This window comes from Peromyscus eremicus, chromosome 7 (assembly GCF_949786415.1).
Source record: "Peromyscus eremicus chromosome 7, PerEre_H2_v1, whole genome shotgun sequence".
NCBI classification, from domain to species: Eukaryota; Metazoa; Chordata; class Mammalia; order Rodentia; family Cricetidae; genus Peromyscus; species Peromyscus eremicus.
In genome coordinates this window covers 116,121,126-116,142,805 of record NC_081422.1, presented here as the reverse complement: position 1 = coordinate 116,142,805, position 21,680 = coordinate 116,121,126, and the positions used below count along the sequence as shown (strand labels likewise).

At 45.5% G+C, this 21,680-nt stretch overlaps 1 protein-coding gene across 1 annotated transcript in view; it reads left to right on the top strand.

Moving 5' to 3' along the window:
* The window catches only part of Ano10 (anoctamin 10), a 127,276-nt gene that overhangs the window by 85,565 nt on the left and 20,031 nt on the right, over window positions 1-21,680 (top strand). The window contains exon 12 of the mRNA XM_059268960.1: window positions 10,556-10,672. Within this exon, the coding sequence (XP_059124943.1) occupies window positions 10,556-10,672 (117 nt within the window). The remainder of the gene's footprint in view (window positions 1-10,555; window positions 10,673-21,680) is intronic.

Genomic DNA, 21,680 nt, shown 5'->3' with positions numbered 1-21,680 from the left:
CTGTTTCTCCTTTGAGTTTTATGGCATAATGTTGACGGGAAAGCCCTAGATTTCCGCTGCCTCTGATCCTAGTTATCCCAGCGGTTTGGTTGGTGTGCATCTCAATCTGACAGTTACCACGATTGCAGTTAAAAATGAGACCAGCTGAGTTTCACTGTGTCGTTCTGTTTCCTTGAGATCTTCTCTAGTTTTATGGGGTAATAACTCACATAGGATAAAGAGGATCCACTTCAGATGTTTAGTTTGATGGGTCTTGACAATCATATGCAGCCATGGCCACAGACACACTCAGAACATTCCATCACTCCAGGGATTCCCCCATGTCCCCAGACAGTCTCAGCACAGGTTGTCACTGTTGGGTAATGTCTGTTTTGGTTTTTTGTTTTGTCTTGTTTTTTTTTTTTTAAAAAATGCTGTAGAGAATGATCACTCTACAGTTCTTATCAGTAGAATAACAACACATACTGTTTTATATCTGACTTTTTTTTATTTACCACGAGGCTTTGGAAATCCATCAATGTATGTAGTTTGTTTATATTCTAAATAGTCCATGGTGTTGTATGAACACACCATAATTTTTTTATTCATTCATCCCATATGGAACTCTCAGGTGTTCATGGCACTGTAGATGAGGCTGCAGAGAATACATCCTCTGTGTTGTCCACGTGTCTATATCTCCACAGTGGAATTGCCGTACTTCATGGTACATACACCTTCAGCTCTGTGAGAACTTACCAGGCTGCTTCCCACAGTGGCTTCAGCATCTTTCCACCAACAATCAAGAGTGCTGTGTGCTCCAGACCTTGTCAGTATTTGTTCATCATCTTCTGTCATTTTGTTTTGGTTTCAGCCTGCCTTGTGGGTGTGTGGTGATTCTCCTTGTGGTGTTAGTTTACATTGGCTTGGTGACGAACAGAGTTGCCTGTTTTTCCATATTCTCACTAGCATTTTATATGTTGTGGACACTGTCTTAAAACATTATTGCCATCTTAGACTGTTCTTTCCATAATTGAGGTTTTAGAGTTCTTGTTTGTTCTGTTAGTGTGACCAGCGCCAAAGTAGACATTGCAGGTGTGTCCCTAGTCAGTGGCCGGGCTTCTCACCGATTTGATGCTATGTTTTGATGACAAGTTTTAATTGTTAGTAAACCTTAATTTGTCAGTCCGTGTGTGTGATTATTGTTTTATTACATTTTGCTTTAGAAATGTCTGATTACCCCTCACTCCTTCTAGTAGCCCCCACAGCTGTAGTAATTCTATTATGAGCCATTTCCTATTAACTTTGGCTTGCAGCTGGGATAGGATTGGGTTGGGTTTTATCTGGTTATTTCTCTGTCATTTGTTGAAAAGACCTTTGTACTCACTGATTTCTTGTCATCTTTTCTCTAACCGAATATGTGTGACTCAGTGTTAGAACTTTCTTTTTTCTCTCTTTTAGTTTTTTTTTTTTTAATGTGTATGCGTGTTTTTCCTGCATGTAGGTCTGTATATTGTGTGTATAAATGTCTCTGTGGAGGCCAGAAGAGGGATGCTCTGGAACTAAAGTTATGACAGTTGTAAGCTGCAATGTGGTACTGGGAATCGAACCTGGGTCCTCAGGGAGAGCAGACAGTGCTGTATCCTATGAGCAGTCTCTCCAGCCCCAATTTTAGGACTGTCTAACATACTCTACTGTTTCATCTTTTTCTTACATTGTAATTAATGTGGCTTTGGGTCTTCCTATCAAAGGGTGTAGACCCTCCCACACTTTGCTGTTTTCTTCAGTTGTTTTTCTAGTCCACGTTCTCTGCATTTTCATGTGAATTTTAGAATTAATAGGCCTACATTTTTTTTTTTTTTTTTTGGTTTTTCGAGACAGGGTTTCTCTGTGTAGCTTTGCGCCTTTTCCTGGAACTCACTTGGTAGCCCAGGCTGGCCTCGAACTCACAGAGATCCGCCTGGCTCTGCCTCCCGAGTGCTGGGATTAAAGGCGTGCGCCACCACCGCCCGGCTAATAGGCCTACTTTTACCCCAATATATTTATAAGACTGCATTGATTCAGCAGTTCCATTTGGAGAAGATGATTGACATTTTAACAATACCAAATCTTCTAATCTAAGAAAATCGTGTGCCTCTTCCCATAGGGCTCTTTAGCCATACAGCAGTACTTTACAGATTTTAGTTTGTTATGGTTGTGTATATATGCCTGTGTGAGAGAAAGAAGGTGAGTGTGCTTGTGGATGTCAGAGGACAACTTTTAGGAGTCAATTCTTTCCTTCCACCATGAGATCTGGGCCTCTGCTCAAGTGGTCAGCCTTGCATGGCAACATGGCAAGCACCTTTACCCGCCCAGCCATTTCTTTGGCTCTATAGTCTTTTCTGTAATATTTGTACTAAACTCACCAGTCTCTCAAATAGATGAGTACATGCTAATTTTCAATTTTAATTGCTTGGCTGAAGACTTTATTTTTGTGTTGATTTTGCATTCCAGAACTCAGCTGGCTCTGCCAGCAACAATAGAAATGCGATCTATATGGGGTGAAACATGTGTGCATGTGTACCTGTGGTTGCATCCACCTGTGTGTGTGCATGTGTACCTGTGGGTGCATCCACCTGTGTGTATGTGCATGTGTACCTGTGGGTGCATCCACCTGTGTGTGTGCATGTGTACCTGTGGGTGCATCCACCTGTGTGTGTGCATGTGGATGCCAGAAGTCAGCATCAGGAACTCTTTCTCTTCCATTCTCCATCTTGGTCTTTAGGGCAGGTTCTCACACTGTTTTAGTTAGACTGGCTGGTCAACAAGCCCTGGAATCTGTCCTGCACCTTGAGCATTGGAGTCACAGATGTGCAGGACCATGGGGTGTTGGGGGACCTGAACTTGGATCCTCATGTCCGCACAGCAATTACTTTCCCTACTAAGCTATCTACCTGGCTCCTTTCTCTCTGAATTATTTCAGTGCAGTCAAAGCCACACTCCTCATTAGAGTCTGCATTAGCTAGTTTCACTATTGGTGGCTTACCCTAGTTCCCATTAAATGCCGTCCACAAATTGAGATAATGATGGTACCAACACATGTCAAACTTACAGTGTTCTGTTGTGTGCCTCATCATGGTATGTTATAAATGGCTCTAAGCAAGACTTACAAGTAACAAATACTAGGAAGGCTTCACTCTTCTGTTTCATTCATGAGAATGCTGTATGCGCCGCTCCCTTAGACCACCACCTCCTTAGACATGCTGGCCCAGCTGGTTCTGCTCCTTGGTCTGTGGCACAGGCATTTTTGCCTGTTTCATTCATTTCCACTTCTGTGGTCCTCTCCCTGTATGGGCACCCACATTAGTGCACATAATGCACAACCTTTCTCTCCATCTTCCATGCATTTATTTAAGTTCTGTGGAGACAGAGAAGATTGGATATATATGATCAGGATTTGGGGCTCTGAGTGACTCACTCTTCACTAAGTATCATGTTTATCACGTATACATCACTGTGTATAAATCTGGTTCATTGCTTCTCTTGGTTGCACTTTTCCATCTTCGTGCACCAGAGTCCACCCTTTCTGCCTCTGGGCACAGCCTGGGTGCACTTCCTTATGACTGTGAACAGAGCTTATTTCTGAGCTTAGGTGAGGAAATGCTCTTAGTGAGCAGACTTTTAGCATCCTCAAGGTAAACCTCTGTGTGCTGTAAAACTTTTGAAGCCTTAAATAGTCATATTTTAACTAAAAGATGGCATTCAGAAGCGAGGTAAAAATTGTCATTAATTATAAACCCCAGTGTCTGTGAGTCTATTTTTATAGTATCCTTTCCTTTTCTCCTAATGACTCTGCAGGTGTTGGTGGCTTTTCTGCACCTGCTGAGCACCAGGTTGCCAGGGAGAGAGCCAACTAAGTTATCTGAGGAGCAGGCAAAGTGATGCACATCCATTTCTATTTAAAGAAATTAATTACTTCAGCATATAGCAGATATTTAAGTGGTTTTTAAAATGTTAAACACACCCCTTTGCTTTTCCTCATTCCAGTGTCATGAGTTAGTGGCTCCTTGCTTTGAGCTTGCCTGAGAACATTAGTGCCTAGAGGACATTGGAGAGCACACACTTCTCATGTGCTGCAGGATGTTGTGATTCTTGGGTATTTTTTTTTTCACTTTCATGAAAGGACCTAGGATCAGTATGGAATACAAAAATGAATAAATAAACATCTGTGTGTGCAGATGCCCAGTGTTAGATTGAAGACTTTCAAAGGTGGGGCTTAGGAGCAGTCCAGTCAGTGAGGTGCTTGCCTTGCAAGATTTAGGACCTGAGTTCAATCCCTGCAGCCCACATGGAAAAACTAGGTATGTAGGTATCATCCCAGCAGTGGGGTGGTGGAGATGGGCAGATCCTTGGGGCTCCCTTGTCAGCCAGCCTAGCCTACTTTGCAAGCTCCAAGCCAGTGAGCTACACTGTCTCAAAAAAGAAAGGTGGACAGAGTCTGAGGAAGACACTAAGGTTAGCCTTCATGTGTGCACACACACAAGCACACGTGCGTGCACACACACACACACAAGCACACATGTATCCCCCTCACACAAAAACTCAGAAAAGGAGATTTTCACTTTCGTTTTCCTGCAGCACTTGGTATCAAGTTCAGGTTTGTGCATGTAGAACAAGCGCACAGAGCTGTGTCTCTGGCCCACTTTCTCTCTTATTTATAAACAGACATGGTCTGATTTTTAGGGGTGCTACTGAAGAACGTAAACATTCATTCCAGTAATACTTTTCTTGTAAAAGATAGCTGTCCCTCTAGAGGCCCACACTGAGCTGCAGTAGCCATGGGGGTGGATTTGACAAGACAGTAGAACAATGATTTTGTAGATGACCACATCGGTATCTTATACCATGTAGGAATGACAGAAACATGAGAAAAGAAGATTCATGGATTGCAGTGTCCTGTGGGAGGGTCTGAGCATAGGTGCTGTTGTACCCAAGACTTTGCTCTCCTGTGGTCACTGGTCACTGTCCACTTGGTGTCACCTAGAGGGCTTCAGGTAGAAGCACAAGGAGAATGAGGGACCATGGATGCCCTGCTGTGCAGCCTTTGGAAACCTTTAGCTCTGACACCACTGCATTCCTACACATGCAGCAGACATGCAGCAGTGTCTTTGCATGCAAGGCTGCTGCCTCTGCTTCCCTCCCTGCATGCTCCTGAGATTCTTGGGCTCTGTGTCATGGACCGGGAATGAAGGGGATGCAGGAGTCATAGAACAGACAAGGTCCAGACAGGGCTATGGAAGTATAGCCTGGTGCATAGCACTCCAGAGACAAGGAAAGAGAGGAGCTGCCACATGTCACCCTATCAGTGCACAGGAGGTTTGATATGCCAAGTTATCACCAACAGATTTGCTAAACAAGCAGGTTTTATGGCTACTGCTTATAAATGAGAAAGAAAAACAAAAACTAGAAAGAAATCAGAAAAGGAGTCAGCCGATCACAGAGCAATCCTAGGCTACAGAGATGCCACTACCCATGAACAAAACCTGCCACAAGGGCTAAGACTCTGCAGCCCTGCTGACACTCACAGGTAGGAACCCTGCCATGGCACTGCCAAGGATTCCTTAGTATCCCAGAACCTTCTGTTGCTCACTGTGCCTGAGCGTTTTTTAATGGAAACAGTATGGGTTTAAAGCTAGCCTGGGCCATTCTACATCTGCTTCTTGTAAAATTTGCCTGGCAGGGTCTCCTGAAACTCCTTCTCCTCACCCTGTGTGCTACTCATCTTTTGGCACTGTAATAAAACACCTGAGAGACCAACTTCAGAAGAGAGAAGACTTATTCTGAATCAGAGTTTGAGAGATCTTTGGCCATGGCCAAATCGTCTGTTGCTATGACTGGGCTTGTGGCAGCCCATTATGGTGGCAGGAGTATATGGTGATCTGTTTACCTATCTTCCCATTATTCCACCACCTCCCAGTAATGCTATGGACTGGGGAGAGCCTTCAGTCCATGGGCCTCATGGGATGCATAGGTTCAGGCTTCCACACCACTCTGAGTTGGGCCAAGAGCCAGCCACTGGTGAGCCCACCATTGGCCTGGGCCTTTGGGTCAGTTGCGTGTCCCCTTGCTTTGCTGTGGAGCTGTCCCACTCATGAGTCCCAGTAGCACCCCAGCTGCCCCTGTGACTGACATTTTAGGGATTACAAAAGTGTATTTCTTGAGTGATTCAATTAAGAGTAAATGAAGTATCCAGTGAACAGGAAGCTTGATCTTCATGTCACTTTGCTTACAGCTCTTGCAGAACATTCCAGCATAGTTATTAGGACTGCTTGTTTTTTTGTGTTTTGTTTTTGTTTTTTTAACTTGTCAAATGATCAGAACAATTGTTGAAAACACAAAGCATGTGTCAAATAGAACCTCCCTACAGACTCCACCCTCACTCCCTGCCCCCATTCCCTGCTGATCTAGCTCAGAAGCTGCTTTGAGCATGAAGCATGGCTCTGGGTGAACAGCACCTTCGCAGCGGCCATCGCTTAAGCTGGTTAGGAAGAGCTCTCAGCTAGCACAGCTTTGCCAAAGCCAAACTTTCTCACCCCAGGGACAGGTGGCAGCCCTTTCACCCAGAGCCTCTGGGTTCTGGCCCCTTAAATTAGCCACTTCCCTCCCTTTGTTCTAACTGGCTTTCCCACCTCAAGCTGTTGTTGAATGAGCTATGGAAGTGGAGAGAGCAGGAGAAGGCTTCTGAGGTTTGGGGGTAGCCACTGTGCAGCTCACCGTTGGCTCTCCTAACATTGTCTGCATGCTCTTCCCCGGGCCTTCTGTTTTTCAGTATCTTGCTAACCTTTCATGCCCAGCTCCTCATCTCTTGACTTCTGTTGGGAAATTGTCCAAATAGCTATCCGGAGGCCTACACCACTTAAGACAGCAGGGAGTCCCTGTCACTGCTGGTGTGCCTGCTTGGTGTGTCAGGAGCAGAGAGCTTGAGGAAAGCTGTGTGTTGGGTCACAGAGGCTGCCCTGGCCTCTGCCCCCTGGCCCCCTGACCCTTACCCCCTGGCCCCTGGCCCCTTGCTCCTTGCCCAACAGCCTCTGTAACCAAGTAGAAGACACCATGATGACTCCTTTTAAACTTCAAAGGAGCTCCTATTCATTATCTCACTGAAACAAACTGTGTGATACTTTGTGGTGTGACTTCTCCTGGGGAGATGTGAACAAAGGCCTTTCTACTTTGGGTAGATGGGTACAGCAGCAGCCAAAGTGCAGTGTCTGATGAACCAGTGAGTTTATTGGGTAGCTTCTAGGCGCATAAGTGAGGAATAACTTATCAGGACTATGGATGGAGTGGTGCAGGAAAGTGGAATTTAAAAGACAAAAGCAGGGACTGGAGAGATGATGCAGCAGTTAAGAGCATTTATTGCTCTTGCAGAAACCTGGACTCAGTTCTCAGCCAGCTCACAGTCATCTGCAATTCCAGTTTCAGGGCATCCAATGCCCTCTTCTGACCTCTGGGGGCACCACACCTGCATGTGGTGCACATACATTTATGCAGACAAAACACTTATACATATTAAAATAAATCTAATGAAATTAAAATATATATATATAAATAACTACAAAACATTACCAGTGGATAAAGAAAAAAATAACCCATTTGTTGTTTTTCAAGCTCTTTTCCATGAACTGTTTTTATAAATTAGCGTTTGGTAATTTTTGTGACGATCAGAGGGTTTTTACTTTTCTGAGAAAGTTTCTTGGGTTGGGTTGAGGCTGCTGTACACACAGCAAACTCTGTAGGAGTCAAATTCCCTTCTCAGGATCCCAAGAATCCGACTCTGATTTGCATTTTGTTTCAGAATCCAAGGGGCTGGGCACACGCTGCTAGGAAAACACAGCTGCTGCTCTTGATCATACCAAAATTTTCTAGATTTCACAAAATAAAATGGCTCCACTCCTTGTGCTCCGAGACTCCCAGGGTTCCCCATCCCTGCAGTGAACAGAGGCAACCTGCTAGCTGGTGGTCAGCAGAGGTCCCCGCTCGCCCAGGAGATGTTGAACTCAGAGCTGATTTCCTGTGGCCTACTCTTTCTGCTTTTCCCTGCAAACACTGCTTAATCAAACTGTTGTGTTGAACCAACTTATTGTTTATTAGTTTTAAAATTCCCTTTTGCCCCCCCCCCACACACACACTATTTCTTTTCTCTTTTCTTTTGTTTAGGGTACAGTTTTATGAGTTTTACCTTTAAGAAAATGCTGCTAGAGTCTGGTATGGTGGTGCACACATATCACCTTGACCAATGCTTGAAACTCTCAACCAGGAGGGTCATGAGTTTGAGGCCAACATGGCTATGTAATAAAACCTTGTCTCTAAAACATCAAAGCACCCAACTTAAAAACAAAGGATACTGCTGATGAATAATTATAGTCACAACTCATAAAAATGCCTTCTCTTTCATGGGCAGGCTCCTTCCTCCCAACTCTCCATTTTGAGTGCATTTTTCACCAAATATGTGTCCTGCTCCATATCAGCTCTTCCTTTTAAGTAAGTCAGAATGTCTGTGGTGCTGATGCAGGGAGTCCCTGGCAGATTAGGAAGGAAGTGGGTCTGGAGGCTACTGGCTAAGCAGCAGCCAGCCAGGTGACCCCATCCCAGAGCTGCTTCATTCTTCATTCCAGATTCTCCAGGTTCTAAGTTGCTTTCTGGGCAAGTAGGCAATCTTGATCAGGTAAGGCAAGGAGCCTGGCAGAGCATTATCCTTTTTTTTTTTTTTTTTTTTTTTAAAAGATTTATTTATTACGTATACAGTGTTCTGCCTGCATGTGTCCCTTCAGGCCAGAAGAGGGCACCAGATCTCATTACAGATGGTTGTGAGCCACCATGTGGTTGCTGGCAATTGAACTCAGGACCTCTGGAAGAACAGCCAGTGCTCTTAACCGCTGAGCCATCTCTCCAGCCCGCATTATCCTTTTTTAATGTAAACTTTCCTCCCTTATAAAAGTGATGTATGTCAGCTGTTAAAGTCTAAAGATGGGGAGCTGGCAGATAGCTCTATGTCCTTCCAAATGCTCTGCACCCACGGGAGACAAAGCCTCAGAGGAACTTGGTTTCATCTGGTTTTTGAATTGATTCTCACCAAGACTCCAAGGCGCACAAAGGTGCAGATTGTTAAGAGAGGCAGGATGGACCAGGGGTGGGTGTGGCTCCAGCTGCAAACTCCAGAAGGTTTCTTCTCATCCACTAACTTGTTTCTTATGTAATGCATTTAATGGTGTTATCTTATATAGAATTGTATCCCAGTCTACTAATAGAATAATGGTATAACCTAGCCTCTTCTCGTTGCTTGTTTATCCTTTGTAGATTATATTCAGAGTCTTATCTCATCTACAGCACATGAGAATGTCCAATCAGTGCTGTTTTTAGTTCTTGTCTGCCTAAGCATCTACTAGTGTTGACCTGGGCAGCCACAGTGAGGTCAAGGCCACCCATCCTCCCATCCTGGGTCATTCCAGATCACTGTTAATGTGGGATCTGGCTGGGAACCCCTAATTTCTAGATCTTCTGGTTTCTGCATACTCAATCCAGCATGATGCTGACTCCTGTGCCCCCACCCTCCTCCCAGGAGTCACTGTTTATTTCTCCTCCATCTTTTGAAATCTTGCAGTAAGGAAATCATTTCATTTTCCTCCACCTATCTTTTTTCCTGTCAACAGTAAGTGTAACTCATCTTGAGCTGTCTCTTGTTGATGTCCTTACCACCTTCTAATTCTTCTTACCTTAAATATTGAGTGTTGTCAGTCATACTTTTAACACGCAGGTTTTGTTCTTTAATGGTTCTGATGTCTGAGGGTGTTGAACCTCTCACAAGATACCAGACAATGCTGGGTTCGTAGAAAGTCTTTTGGGTGGGGCTGTGCATCTGCTGTGTGGGATTCATTAGAGGCAATGCACTCTATCCACCTGATTGTAAATCTCATGTTATATTATGAGGCACTTCTTAATGATGCTAGAGGAGAAGAGAATAGTCCTTGATTGCTAATGTCTGAAAGGGCACACTGTAGTCTGTCCCTCACTGCTGTGTGTGGAGAGAACAGTTTAAGATCACAATCAGCCCATCAATGTTTAACAATTATCATGTCATGAAAGAAACCACACCAGACACCACAGGGTATGGAGAATCCAAGGCACGTACACTGGCTGTAACTCAGGCTACAATACAGTTGTGTGGTGATGGGCAGAGAATGTAGCTGGTGAAGAATATTGTGCACCAAGCATATTGCTCATTAATGTGCAGGTCAAAACATTTTTGTGAAAGTCTTTGGAATAAACTTTACTATTCTACAGAGCACCAAGAGTGGCACATGATATCAATTTATGATAATAGCTTATTTTACAAGAATAAAGCAAAATAAGCTAGTAACTGTGGGATAGACCACACCCGAGTGGGCTAGTACAACTACTGACCTGGCTGGTTTTTGATATGTTAGAGGCCACTGATTTAAGAGTCCTTGAAAATTAACAGAAAGGGTCCCAGGTACTTTAAGAATGAACTTGTCTCCTGGCAAAAGGTAGTGACAGTGTCAACACGAGGTCTTTCTCTTTGCAGCATGCCCTCTTGGCTTTGAAGTTCATACTTGCATTTGCCATCCCTGATAAACCACGGCACATCCAGATGAAACTGGCCAGATTGGAATTCGAATCTTTAGAAGCACTCAAGCAGCAGGTAAGAGCCATGTGCCTGGAAACACTATCAGACTGTGTTCCTCTGTCACATGAGTCAGGTCACTCTGTGTTTCCTTCAGCATTGCATTGCCAGTTAAATAAACACAGGGGACTCCAGTACAGGATGGGAGAGCCCAACCCAGATCCTGTAATGCCAGCAAGAAGTGTGTTTAAAGGTCAAGGCAAGGCCAGCAGAAGTATCCAAGCAATGGGAAGTGAGGAATGGAATAAAAGAGCAAAACAGGTTTCTAAGAATCACACCGGAGCTGCTCCCACCATTCCTAATTGTGCCCTTTATAGAAACACTAGGGAGGAGAAGCCAGTAAATAGGATCCTGAATAGTATCTTGCAAACTGAGACTGGAAAACCTGTGGGCAGAGCCACAAAGAATGCCCTGAAGATGGTTTCCATGTTCTACCAGATGAAAGAGAGAGAGAGAGTCGGGTAGGAGAGCTCACGTTGGAATTCACCATGGTTGATTTTCTGCCTGTGAGGAGAACAAAGAGAAGACAGAGAGTTCCTGGGTACTCAGAGCTGTTTATCTCCTGTGAGATATCTCAGTTTAAGCAACGAGGTAATGAAGTGGGCAGTGTCTTCCCAGGGACTAACTCTAGGTTCAGCACCGCTTGGACCACACAGTATTTGGAGAATTGGAGGGGGAAATGTAAAAAGGCCCCACCCTAGCTGACCCTCTGATAAAGTGAGGACTCTCAGGGCAGTGGTGCAGATGGGGACCCCATGTTAGAGTATTGTGCCTGCTGTGGGGGTTCAAGAAGAAGAGATAAGAGAATCTGGTCCCCAGTCAGCTGGGCTCATTGTCCCATGGTAGGTGATAAGACTCAGCTCCTGGGTTTGCTAGAGAGATGAGTCTGGTGTCTTTACCCTAAGCTCAGCCTCATTCATGCTCCTGACGCTCTAGTGAAACAGCCCTGTGATGGTTAGCTTCATTCTGGAGAACTAAGAAGGTCACATACGGAGAGAGGCAGAGTGCATGACTGCAGACATAGAGGCTTACATATTTAAAGCCCATAAGATAAATATTAAAAGCAATAGGAAGCTAGACATTTGGCAGGTGGGTATCTGTGACTTTTAGGCCACACTGGACTACATAAGTTCTAAAACAGCCAGGGTTACAGAATATTGAAATCCTGTCTAAAAAAAAAAAAAAAAAAAGGTCAGGAGGCATATTGTAAATTTTATATACAATCATTTGTTTTCTTTCATAAGAAATAATAAATAATTTTAAATATTATAAATTTCCCATTTACAGGAAAAGTTAGAATATAAAGTCTTTAGATGGTAACTTATTAAACAATATGGATAATCTGTATGAAGAATGTTTTTAAACTCTCTTGGAATCAGAAAATTCTATCTTTGGCTGGGGAGATGGCTCAGTAGTTAGAGCACGGGGCCCAGAGTTCACATCCCTAGAACCCACAGGGCAGCCACCTGTAATTCCAGCCTCAGAAGACTGAGACAGGGCCCCCCAGCACAAGGGTGAGCAGCACGACCCATAGCAAGGAGGTCAGAGTTTGACTGAAAGATTCTGCCTCTGTAAATAAGGTAGAAGGGTGATTCCTGACATCAACTTTGGACCTCTGCATGCGCTCACACACAGGTACCCAAACACACACACACGCATGCACACACACACACACACTTAAAAATAGAAGAAGAAAAAAGTACTCAGTATTGTGAAAATGTGGTGTCAGTCAAGTATGCAGAAGCAAGCATGAGGGAGAACTTTCCTTCTCCTTCCGTTTTAGCCTCACGCTGGGGAAGGGGATGTCCTGCAGTGCTCAGATCAACCTGCTTGTGCCTCTCAGCACTTCAGTCTGCAAGGACCTTTCCAGAGCTGTGTCTCTGTCTTCCTCAGCCTGGCATTCCACCATCTGTCTGCCTTGTAGCTAAGTGTGGCCTCAACTCCCCGCTTTGCCCTTTGCCACAAATAGAGAGGCTTCTGGTCGCATGGCCAGTTTAGGGGCCCAAGTTAAAAATGTAGCTATGGAGAGTGTGTGTAAGAACTCACTCACATCTGGCTGTCCTGCACTTCCCCTGTGAAGTGATTAGAAGTTAGCTGGAGAGATGGCACAGCGGTTTAGAGCATTGCCTCCTCTTCTAGAGGACCTGGGTTCAATTCCCAGCACCTACATGGCAGCTTACAGCTGTTTGTAAGTTCAGTTCCAGGGGATCAGACACCTTCATACAGACATATATACAGGAAAAACACCAATAAAATAGAAGAGAGAGAGAGAGAGAGAGAGAGAGAGAGAGAAAGTTGTTACTCTCTAATAAAAGTTCTGCTACATCTGGATAGCTATTATATTATGTCTAGTTTACATCAACCCAATTGCCATTTTAAAAACAAAATATGATTAAAAGTTTTAAGTCATCTGTTCCTAAATAGGCTGTACATTTTAGGCATAGAACTTTAAAAATACTCATGTGCCTGGACCATGGGCCTGATTTACTGAATCTAAGGCAGGATCTCAGGACCTACATGTTAAAGCCCCGCTTGTTACCCCACCTCCTCCCCAGTTCCCAACCCAGAGCTAAGCACAGTTGAGTGCCTTGAAGAGCAAGCTTAAGCAGCTTCTGCCAGCATGCCCTTCAGGTGATCCGTTTGCACTCAGTTTGGGATTGACCTTTGAACCAGCATGCTAGATGATGCTGACTTGGAGACCTGGAGACAGCCCAGGTAGAGGCTCTTGGAGCCCCTGTTGCACCTTCCAGGGATGAGCTGCCCTGCAGTGAACTTGGAAGGAAAAGTTCTAGAAGCAGAGCTCTGTGCTTCCCAGGAGGTAACTGGCATTCCTGAACACACAGGCAAACTAGGCAGGTGTGATGTGAGAGCGAGCTGGGTGGGCACTGGCTCCTCATTTGGGACCACTCAGCTCAGCTGAGACCTCCAAGAAGAGCTTAGACGGGGACTACCACCACAGGATGCTCTTGTGTCTTTACAAATTGGCTTATTCGGGGCTGGAGAGATGGCTCAGAAGTTAAGAACACTGACTGTTCTTCCAGAGGTCCTGAGTTCAATTCCCAGCATCCACATGGTGGCTCAGAACCATCTGTAATGAGATCTGGTGCCCTCTTCTGGTCTGCAGGGACACATGCAAACAGAACACTGTGTACATAATAAGTAAATAAATCTTAAAAAAAAAAAAAAAAAAAAACAAATTGGCCTATTCAGTGTCCAGTAATCTTAAGATCAAATTAAAAATAGAAAGGAGTATTAGCTAAGAAACATTTGGTAACTGGAGTCCAGTACTATACCTGGGAGCAGTCAGTAATCACTTAGCTAGCCACTCTGGGCAGCCAGGTCTGCACATGAGTCAGGGAGCAGGGGCAGATATTTAGAGCCTCCCAGAAAGATGGTGGCCTCTGAAGTCAGCTCAAGGAGCACGACAAGGACCAAAATCAGAACCAGGACCATGGCTCAGAAGGGCTGGTGATCAGTCCTCACCAGACACTGCCTGCCTAGCTGGGATAGAGCTCAGGGGTAGAGAGAGCTTGCTAGTCGTGATGGTACCCTGGTTCCTTCCCCAACACAGGAAGAATAAACATTGTCTTGGTTTTCTGGGGTTAAATACACTTTAACCATTTCTCTAACATCTCTTGAGAGCTTCTGAGTGCACCCTTCCCCCACTTCTGTATCCTCACATAATGAGAAGGACACAACATTTTTAACAGAGCGTGTAAGATTTCACAGCAGAGAATGAGGATGTGGAGCATTTGACTCTTAAACATGGAATGGTGTGATGATCTGACAACACCTGGCTCAGAATGGAATGTTTGAAACAGGGTGTGTGGAGACTCTGCATTGCCTGTTGCGTCATTCTAGAAATCTAAGACTTCTAAAAGCTAAAGTTTCTTAATTGAAAAATGTTTGTTTTGATCCAAATAAAGAAATGGCAGATAAATAAAGAGGTAAGAGAGAGGAACTCGGTGCCGGATCCCAGGGCCTTGGCAGGGCCTAAAGGTAGATCCAAGTCCAGCAGGGGCTCCCAGCCTTACGGTGTAGCTAGAGTTTTCCTGCCTGGCCCACAGTCAGGGCAAATCTCTCTCACCCGCCAGTCCCACAGCCACTCAGACCCAACCAAGTAAACACAGAGACTTATATTGCTTACAAACTGTATGGCCGTGGCAGGCTTCTTGCTAACTGTTCTTACAGCTTAAATTAATCCATTTCTATTCATCTATACCTTGCCACGTGGCTTGTGGCTTACCAGTACTTTACATCTTCCTTGTCCTGATGGCGGCTGGCAGTGTCTCCTTCACCCAGCTTCCTGTTCTCTCAATTCTCCTCTCTGTTTGTCCCGCCTATACTTCCTGCCTGGCCACTGACCAATCAGTGATTTATTTATTGACCAATCAACAACACATTTGACATACAGACCATCCCACAGCATTACGGAGTTCAAGAGCTCAGGTGCCATCTGAGCCAGTTCATCACTCTCCTCTGGGTCGCAGAGCTCATCTTACAGCCCTGGGAAGCTGGTGGGCAAGCGGCTCAACCTCCCTGTGAATATGGTCTTCCATTATCCCAGGGCCAGGGGAGATGGTGCCTACCACACAGGTCACAATGTCATGAGGCAGTGTCATGGAAGGAGCGTGGGGATGCGGAGTGGGAACAAGCACCTCCTCGTGTGTGAGCCCTTAGGTGACCCAGCAAGGAATTCTAGAGTAAAATGACACCTGTGGCCACTTCTGGTGCACTTCTGGGTGGTGTCTTGGAGTTTCTATTGCTGTGATAAAACAACACCCTGACCATAAACAATTTGGGAGGAAAGTGTTTATTTCAGTTTACAACTCTCAGGTCACACTCCGTTGCTGAGAAAAGTCAGGGCAGGAAGCTGGAGGCGGGAGCTGATGCAGAGGCCACGGAGGGGTGCTGCTGACTGGCTTGCTCCTCATGGCTGGTCCAGCCTGCTTTCTTACAGCACCAGAACCAACAGCCCAGAGGTGGCACCACCCACATAGAGCTGGGCCCTCTCACCCTAATCATCAACTAATAAAATGCACCACAGCTTTGTTCACAGCCAGTCTGGTGGGAACATTTTCTCAATTGAGGTTCCCTCTTCCAAGATGACTGTAGTTTGTATCAGATCAACATAAAACTAGCCACCAGAGAGGCAAGTAGGATTATACCTTGAAAGCAGCCCCACCTATCCATGGCCCTCCACAGTTGAGGGCAATTCTAGGTGTTGGCTGTGGCAGCTGGTGTGTACTGGGGAGAATGAGTTGCACACTAATGAAAGCCCCGCACACCAGTGACCACACAGAGGTCCTCCAAGTGTGAGCTGTTAGCCCTTTGCAGGTGATTCCTTCCACTTGACTTTGTCCCAGCTGATAAATCAACCTTGATCCTCCTGCCTCAGCCTCTTCAGCATATCCGTCTGGTGCTGCCACAGCCAGTGTGATAACTGTCCTTACAGGTGCCTGGGCAGGAGAGGCGGCTCAGTGGTAAGAGTGCTTGCTGTGTGAACATGGCCTGAGTTCAGATCCAAGTACCCACAGAGACAAAGGTCAGATGTGGTCATGCCAGGCTTGTACGCCAGCACTGTGGGTCACAGGAGGCTCACCAAGGCTAGCTGGCTGCAACCCTAACTCCATGTCCAGTGGGGGATGCTGCCTCAAGGGAATGAGGTAAGGAAGTGGTAGAGCAGGGAACCCGACGTTCTCCTCTGACCTCTGTGTGTACAAAGAGAGTAGGGTGGAGAGGGAGGAGAGGAAGGGAAAGGGTACGCGCCAGCAAATCTTGGCTTCTGGGCATCTCATTCACTTCTTCTCCAGTCACTCTTGTCTCACTCTGGGCTCTAGTCTCAGGGTCTCCACTTGCTGCCACCATGTGATGTGGACCACTACACTTAGGCTCTGTCTCTTCTGCGGGCTCTGAAGTCCTCAGGTCCAGGCAGTGTCCTACACAGTGGGACCTGGCATCCAGCAGCTTCTCGATAAATATCTCAGACTTTGTTGACTTGCACATAGTTCAGAAGCCAGTGTTTTAAATAAATGACAAATGATGTCCTTGGACAAAACACGAGTCTTAAAATAGGCACAGGCAAAAATGGAAACAAGTCATTTGCCTTTCTGAGATCACTAGGGGAAAGAATGTGCTGTGAGGACTTCCACGTGAGCCCTGCAGAGTGACCTCAGGTTCTCGCTTCCCCATCAGTAATAAGAAAAGCTCATGAAGTCTACAGTAAAACCCCAAAGTAAGCCAGGTGGGGTTCTAAAGCATCGCCCTTAGTCCTTGTGCTGAAAACCTGCCAATTCATGCTCTAGAACAGCCCCATATCCTGCTTGACTCCTTTTTCTCTGTATTTTCTATTCTCACCAGTGAAGTCTTCAGAGCACATGCATTCCTTCAGCTATGGCTATACGAATAGCCTTACGACTGTGTTTGCCTTTCCCAGTGGACAGCCTGTGTCAGTAGCCACTGATCTCATTGTTTTCTAAACAAAATTTAAAATACGTATATCTTAGTTTTCTCACCAGATATAGGAAACATGGCCAAGGTGCAAAGCTTTGCTACAATGTGTTTCACTATGGTAAAAAAGAAATGATTTAAGAAAAAGATTTACTGTTGGTGATCATCAATTCAGAGGTAATTTACCTGTGACTATTGGGCTTGAAGCTTCCTAGGAAAGGATCACCCCAGCCATGGGCTCTGTAACCATCAGGAGTCGAGCATGAAGTGAGCACCAGGGGGTCAGAGCCGTGCCTGGATGTGTTTTCACACTACCAAATGCTAGTCCTTGACTTTTCAATTACCTTCCACTCATTACATCTTCATACTGGATTTAAGTAGCCACTATTGAACACTCTGCATGCATAGGACACACATTTCATTGTTGTTTTGAGAATCTCAGTGTGCAGTCCAGGCTGCCCCCAGCTCACCATTCCACTGCCTCAGCCTGCCAAGTGCTGGGGTTACAGATGGGCTCAACACACCCTGTGAAAAACACATTTTTAAACTGTAATTGCTAAGATTCGAGATCCTTTAAAATGGAATAAGCTATGCTAATTTTCCTGCTGATTCACATGGCCTGGGGGTCTCAGAGATAAGACTGGGTATCTTGACATGTGCTACTACAGACAAGAGATTGCCACACGTAGTGTTGATAGACTAGGGAACAGGGGTCCTAGAGGAACCTCTAGGAACTGCACATTTGCTCTCGTTTCTCTCTCTCCCAAGAATAGAAGGCAGAACACAGGGAATGTTTGAATTCAGTAATTATTTGAAATACCACCTAAGTAAGGAGAAATAATCGCACTAATAATGGTTCTAGAAACATAAATGACAATATTGTAATGCAAAATGAAAGTATGAGTAATTAAAATTTATCCCCAAAGATACTCACTTCATCTAGCCCTCTGTGTGTGTAGGTTCAATGTGTTTTCCTAGTCATTGTTCCCTAAGAAGTACTAGACCACTGTTTCCGTAGTGTTCTCATTATATTAGGTAATGGTGGTTCTCTAGGGAGGATGTGTGGGTCAGATGCTGGGTCATTTGTGCAAGGACTGTGGTGTCCATGAAGCCAGTCCCTCCCTGACACTAAGGGATGACCATATGTGATGATCAGAGCTTAAACATGAAGTAGATCAGACATTACCTCCATTGTATGACTGGCAAGTGGTAAGAGCAGAAAAGACCTGTTGAAATGACCCTGACTCAACCCCTGATGTTACAAAGTAAGAACATCTCTGTCTGTGCTGTTACCTTTCAAGATGGTCCCCAGTGATCTATGCCTCCCAGCATTCATACCTGTGTGGAGTTCCCATATCCCTGTGGTTCTCTGTGCCAGAACAATACTGCATCATGATGGCATGTCTCTTCAGAGGCAGGGTTATTAGAACAAAGGCCTCTTGCTTTCTGCCCTTGGGAAGTGATAGTTGCCATGTCATAAGGACACTCAGGTAGCCAGCAGAAAGACCCGTGTGACGAGGAACATGACCTGCTGCCAACAGCCCCTGAGCATCTCAGATTCTCTGCACCAGAAGTTGGCAACATTTTCCCTGTGAAGAAACCAGATAGAAAATAGTTCCAAATATTTTGTAGGCCATGTCATGTCTGTCACAGTATGGAGTTCTACAAACAGTGTGTGAACAAAAGAGTAGCTACACTTACAGAAGCAGATTGCAAACTGATGTGTCTGATTACAGTCACCTCCTTCAGCCTCATGCCAACTTTGAGGACTGCAGTCCAACTCCATGCTCAGAGGCTTTTCAGGAGCTCCGACTGACCGAAGCCCTCCAGCTGCGACCCACCTTAAATGTGAGATAATGATTTATTAAGCCACTGAATTTTGGAATGATTTGTTATGCACCAGCAATCCAGCGAAAGAGGCTAGCTGGGTGATCCATGACCCAAGTTTGGCCATAAGTTAGCTGTTGAAGAAGCTGGACAATGGGCACAGTGAGGGTCTTTCTCTTTGTAATTAAACAAAATCTAAAATCAAAGACCCCACCCCAGGCCTCTGGCTCTAAGGCCTATGTTCTTAGCTCCCCTCCCTTCATAATATTCATAAAGATCACATAAAGGCATACCATCACTGCTGCAGTGTTTGGGATACACAGACCACAGAGACACACCACCGAGGTGGGGCAGGCACCCCCTCCGAGGCATAAATACCAAGAGGCACTGATCACTGGGGACTATCTTGGAAGTGGACAAGCACAGCCAAAGATGTGTTCTTACTCCGTGAAGTCAAGAGTTAGGACAGGATCGTTGACTGTATTTTCTCCACCATTCTGTGCCACCCTAGGCCCCTAACTTCCATCCAGTGGAGGTCTTTGAACTTAGATGCCAGTGCTGCTCTTGAACCATCTGGGGCCTGTCTCTCTGCCTCTTTATGCTGTGCACTAAGCTAGTCAGAGCTGAGCGTGGAGACCTACCCACTGCTGAGATATGATAATTCTTGAAGTTTACAGTCCAGTCCCTCTCTACTGGCAGTGCTCTAGCAATCCATCTTCATCTTCACAGGCGGGGACTGGAAGGACAGACCTGCCTCATCCCAACCTATATTTCATTCTATGTCATTTTATTTGTTTATTTAGAGACCGGATCTCACTCTATAGCCCGGGCTCGCCTTGAATTTGCCCTTCCTACATCAGCCTCCTGAGTGCTGGGATTACAGGTGTAATAACTAACTTTATAGTGAACTGAAAAAAAGAAATAAAAAAGGAAAGACATGACTGCTCCTGGGGACAGTGGAGGAAAGGTTTATTGTGGATAAAGGGAGAGCACAGCCAGAGACAGGGACATCTGGGGGAGTCCAGAGTGAGCTAGACCATGTAAGGAGAGGGGGACAGGAGCCAAGAACCAAGAGGGGCAGCCTGGGCCAAGAGACTAACCAAGAGGGCAAAGGCTAGACCAAAAAGGGCTAGCTAACCAAAATGGCTGGATTATATAGGGACAGGCACCTGGAGGAAGGGCAGCCCAGTGTTTTCTAACCCACCTGGGCTAGAAAAGTTTAGCGTAGAAGGTGGGGTATGCCAGCCAGGAGGGCCCTATAACAGAGACTGAAGGACACAGAGAACCTGGTGGCCAGTGTTTGCTTTGATATGTTAATGGGCAACTCAGCCATTTGTCCTGGAGTTGAGACCTAACACTGAGCAAATAAAAGTCTGCCTATTAGGTATACAGAATGGGTATTTGAAGTAATCTGTCTTTTGATTTGTTGTATCATCCCACATATCCACCTCCCTGGACTGGCCTGTGAGTGGCTGGTGAGTGCCCTGTTTAAATCTGGGACCCTAGTTGGAGTAGGAGACTAGATAGGGGTCACTCTGAAGTAAGATTCAGGTTATTTCACTGTGACAAGTTTCCTAGACAGCTAGGAGGTGACTGAGACCTCCTAGGGGACAGTGGGGGAGCAAACATCAGGAAACCAGACCATTTCCTGTGCTCATTGTTGTTTCCCTATTCTCAGAATGTGACTGAGAAAAAGCCATTGTTTCCTGTCATCTGTGAGGTGGTTTTGTCCTGCTTTTTGCTGGCTCTGGTTTAGATCCCTCAGGGCAGTGTGCCAGGAAGGTGTTTGCTGATCCTGACCCCAAGCCAGTGTGGGGGAAGGACAGCGCCTGTTGTGTTATTTGAGAAGTAAGTGGCCTTTTGATCTGTGCATCCCTCATTCAGGTGCCAGGAGCCTCAATCCTGCGGGAAATTTTCACTCTTCTGTTTGCGTTGTCTTGGCAGAAACTGACAGGCATATTTTTAATTTGCAAGTCTGGGTTTCCTGACAGCACAGAGAAAATGAACTGCCACATGTCTGAGAGGCAGCTCCTACCCTGTCTGTTTTCACACGTGGTAAAGATTGTTTTGATTAGAGACAGATTAAATCTAGGTTGGATTTTTTTGGGGGGTGGGGGAGACGACATGAGGAAATGGAACTAATGTGTTGACTTTTTTTCAAGTATGCACTGTATGCAACTTTTGCTTTTATTTATTTGTATGTTAATGTATGTGGGTGGGCTTTTCTCCTGGTAACAGCAGGCAAGGTGAAGGTTGACAGAGCCAACCCTGATCCTCCTATTGGGTTCAGCCCACTGTGGATTTGAATGACTGTTCTCAAAAGAAAACATTCTTTCTCTATGAATGACAATGATATGTGTGCATGCATGTGTGTTCATGTGTGAGTGCATATGTGAATGTATGTGTGTTCATGTGTGAGTGCATGTGTGCCTGCGTGTGTGTGTGTGTGTGTAGGTATGTGTGCATACATACATGTGCATGGGTCGGGGATGGAACTGCTACACTGGACCTCTTCACTCTGAGACAGGATCTTGCTAAGCTGCCCATGCTGGTCCCTGACTTGAGATCCTTCTGCCACAGGAATGAAAGTAGCTGGGTCTAGGTATGCACAGCCTCTCCTGGCCTAACTCACTTTGAAACGTTGCTGTGTTATAGGATCACTGGAGTAAATGTTCCCTAGGGGTTGAGAGAAGCGGCAGGGAGTGGGGAGGGGAGGGGAGTGTCCAGGTGCTGCCTTGCGCATGGCTGT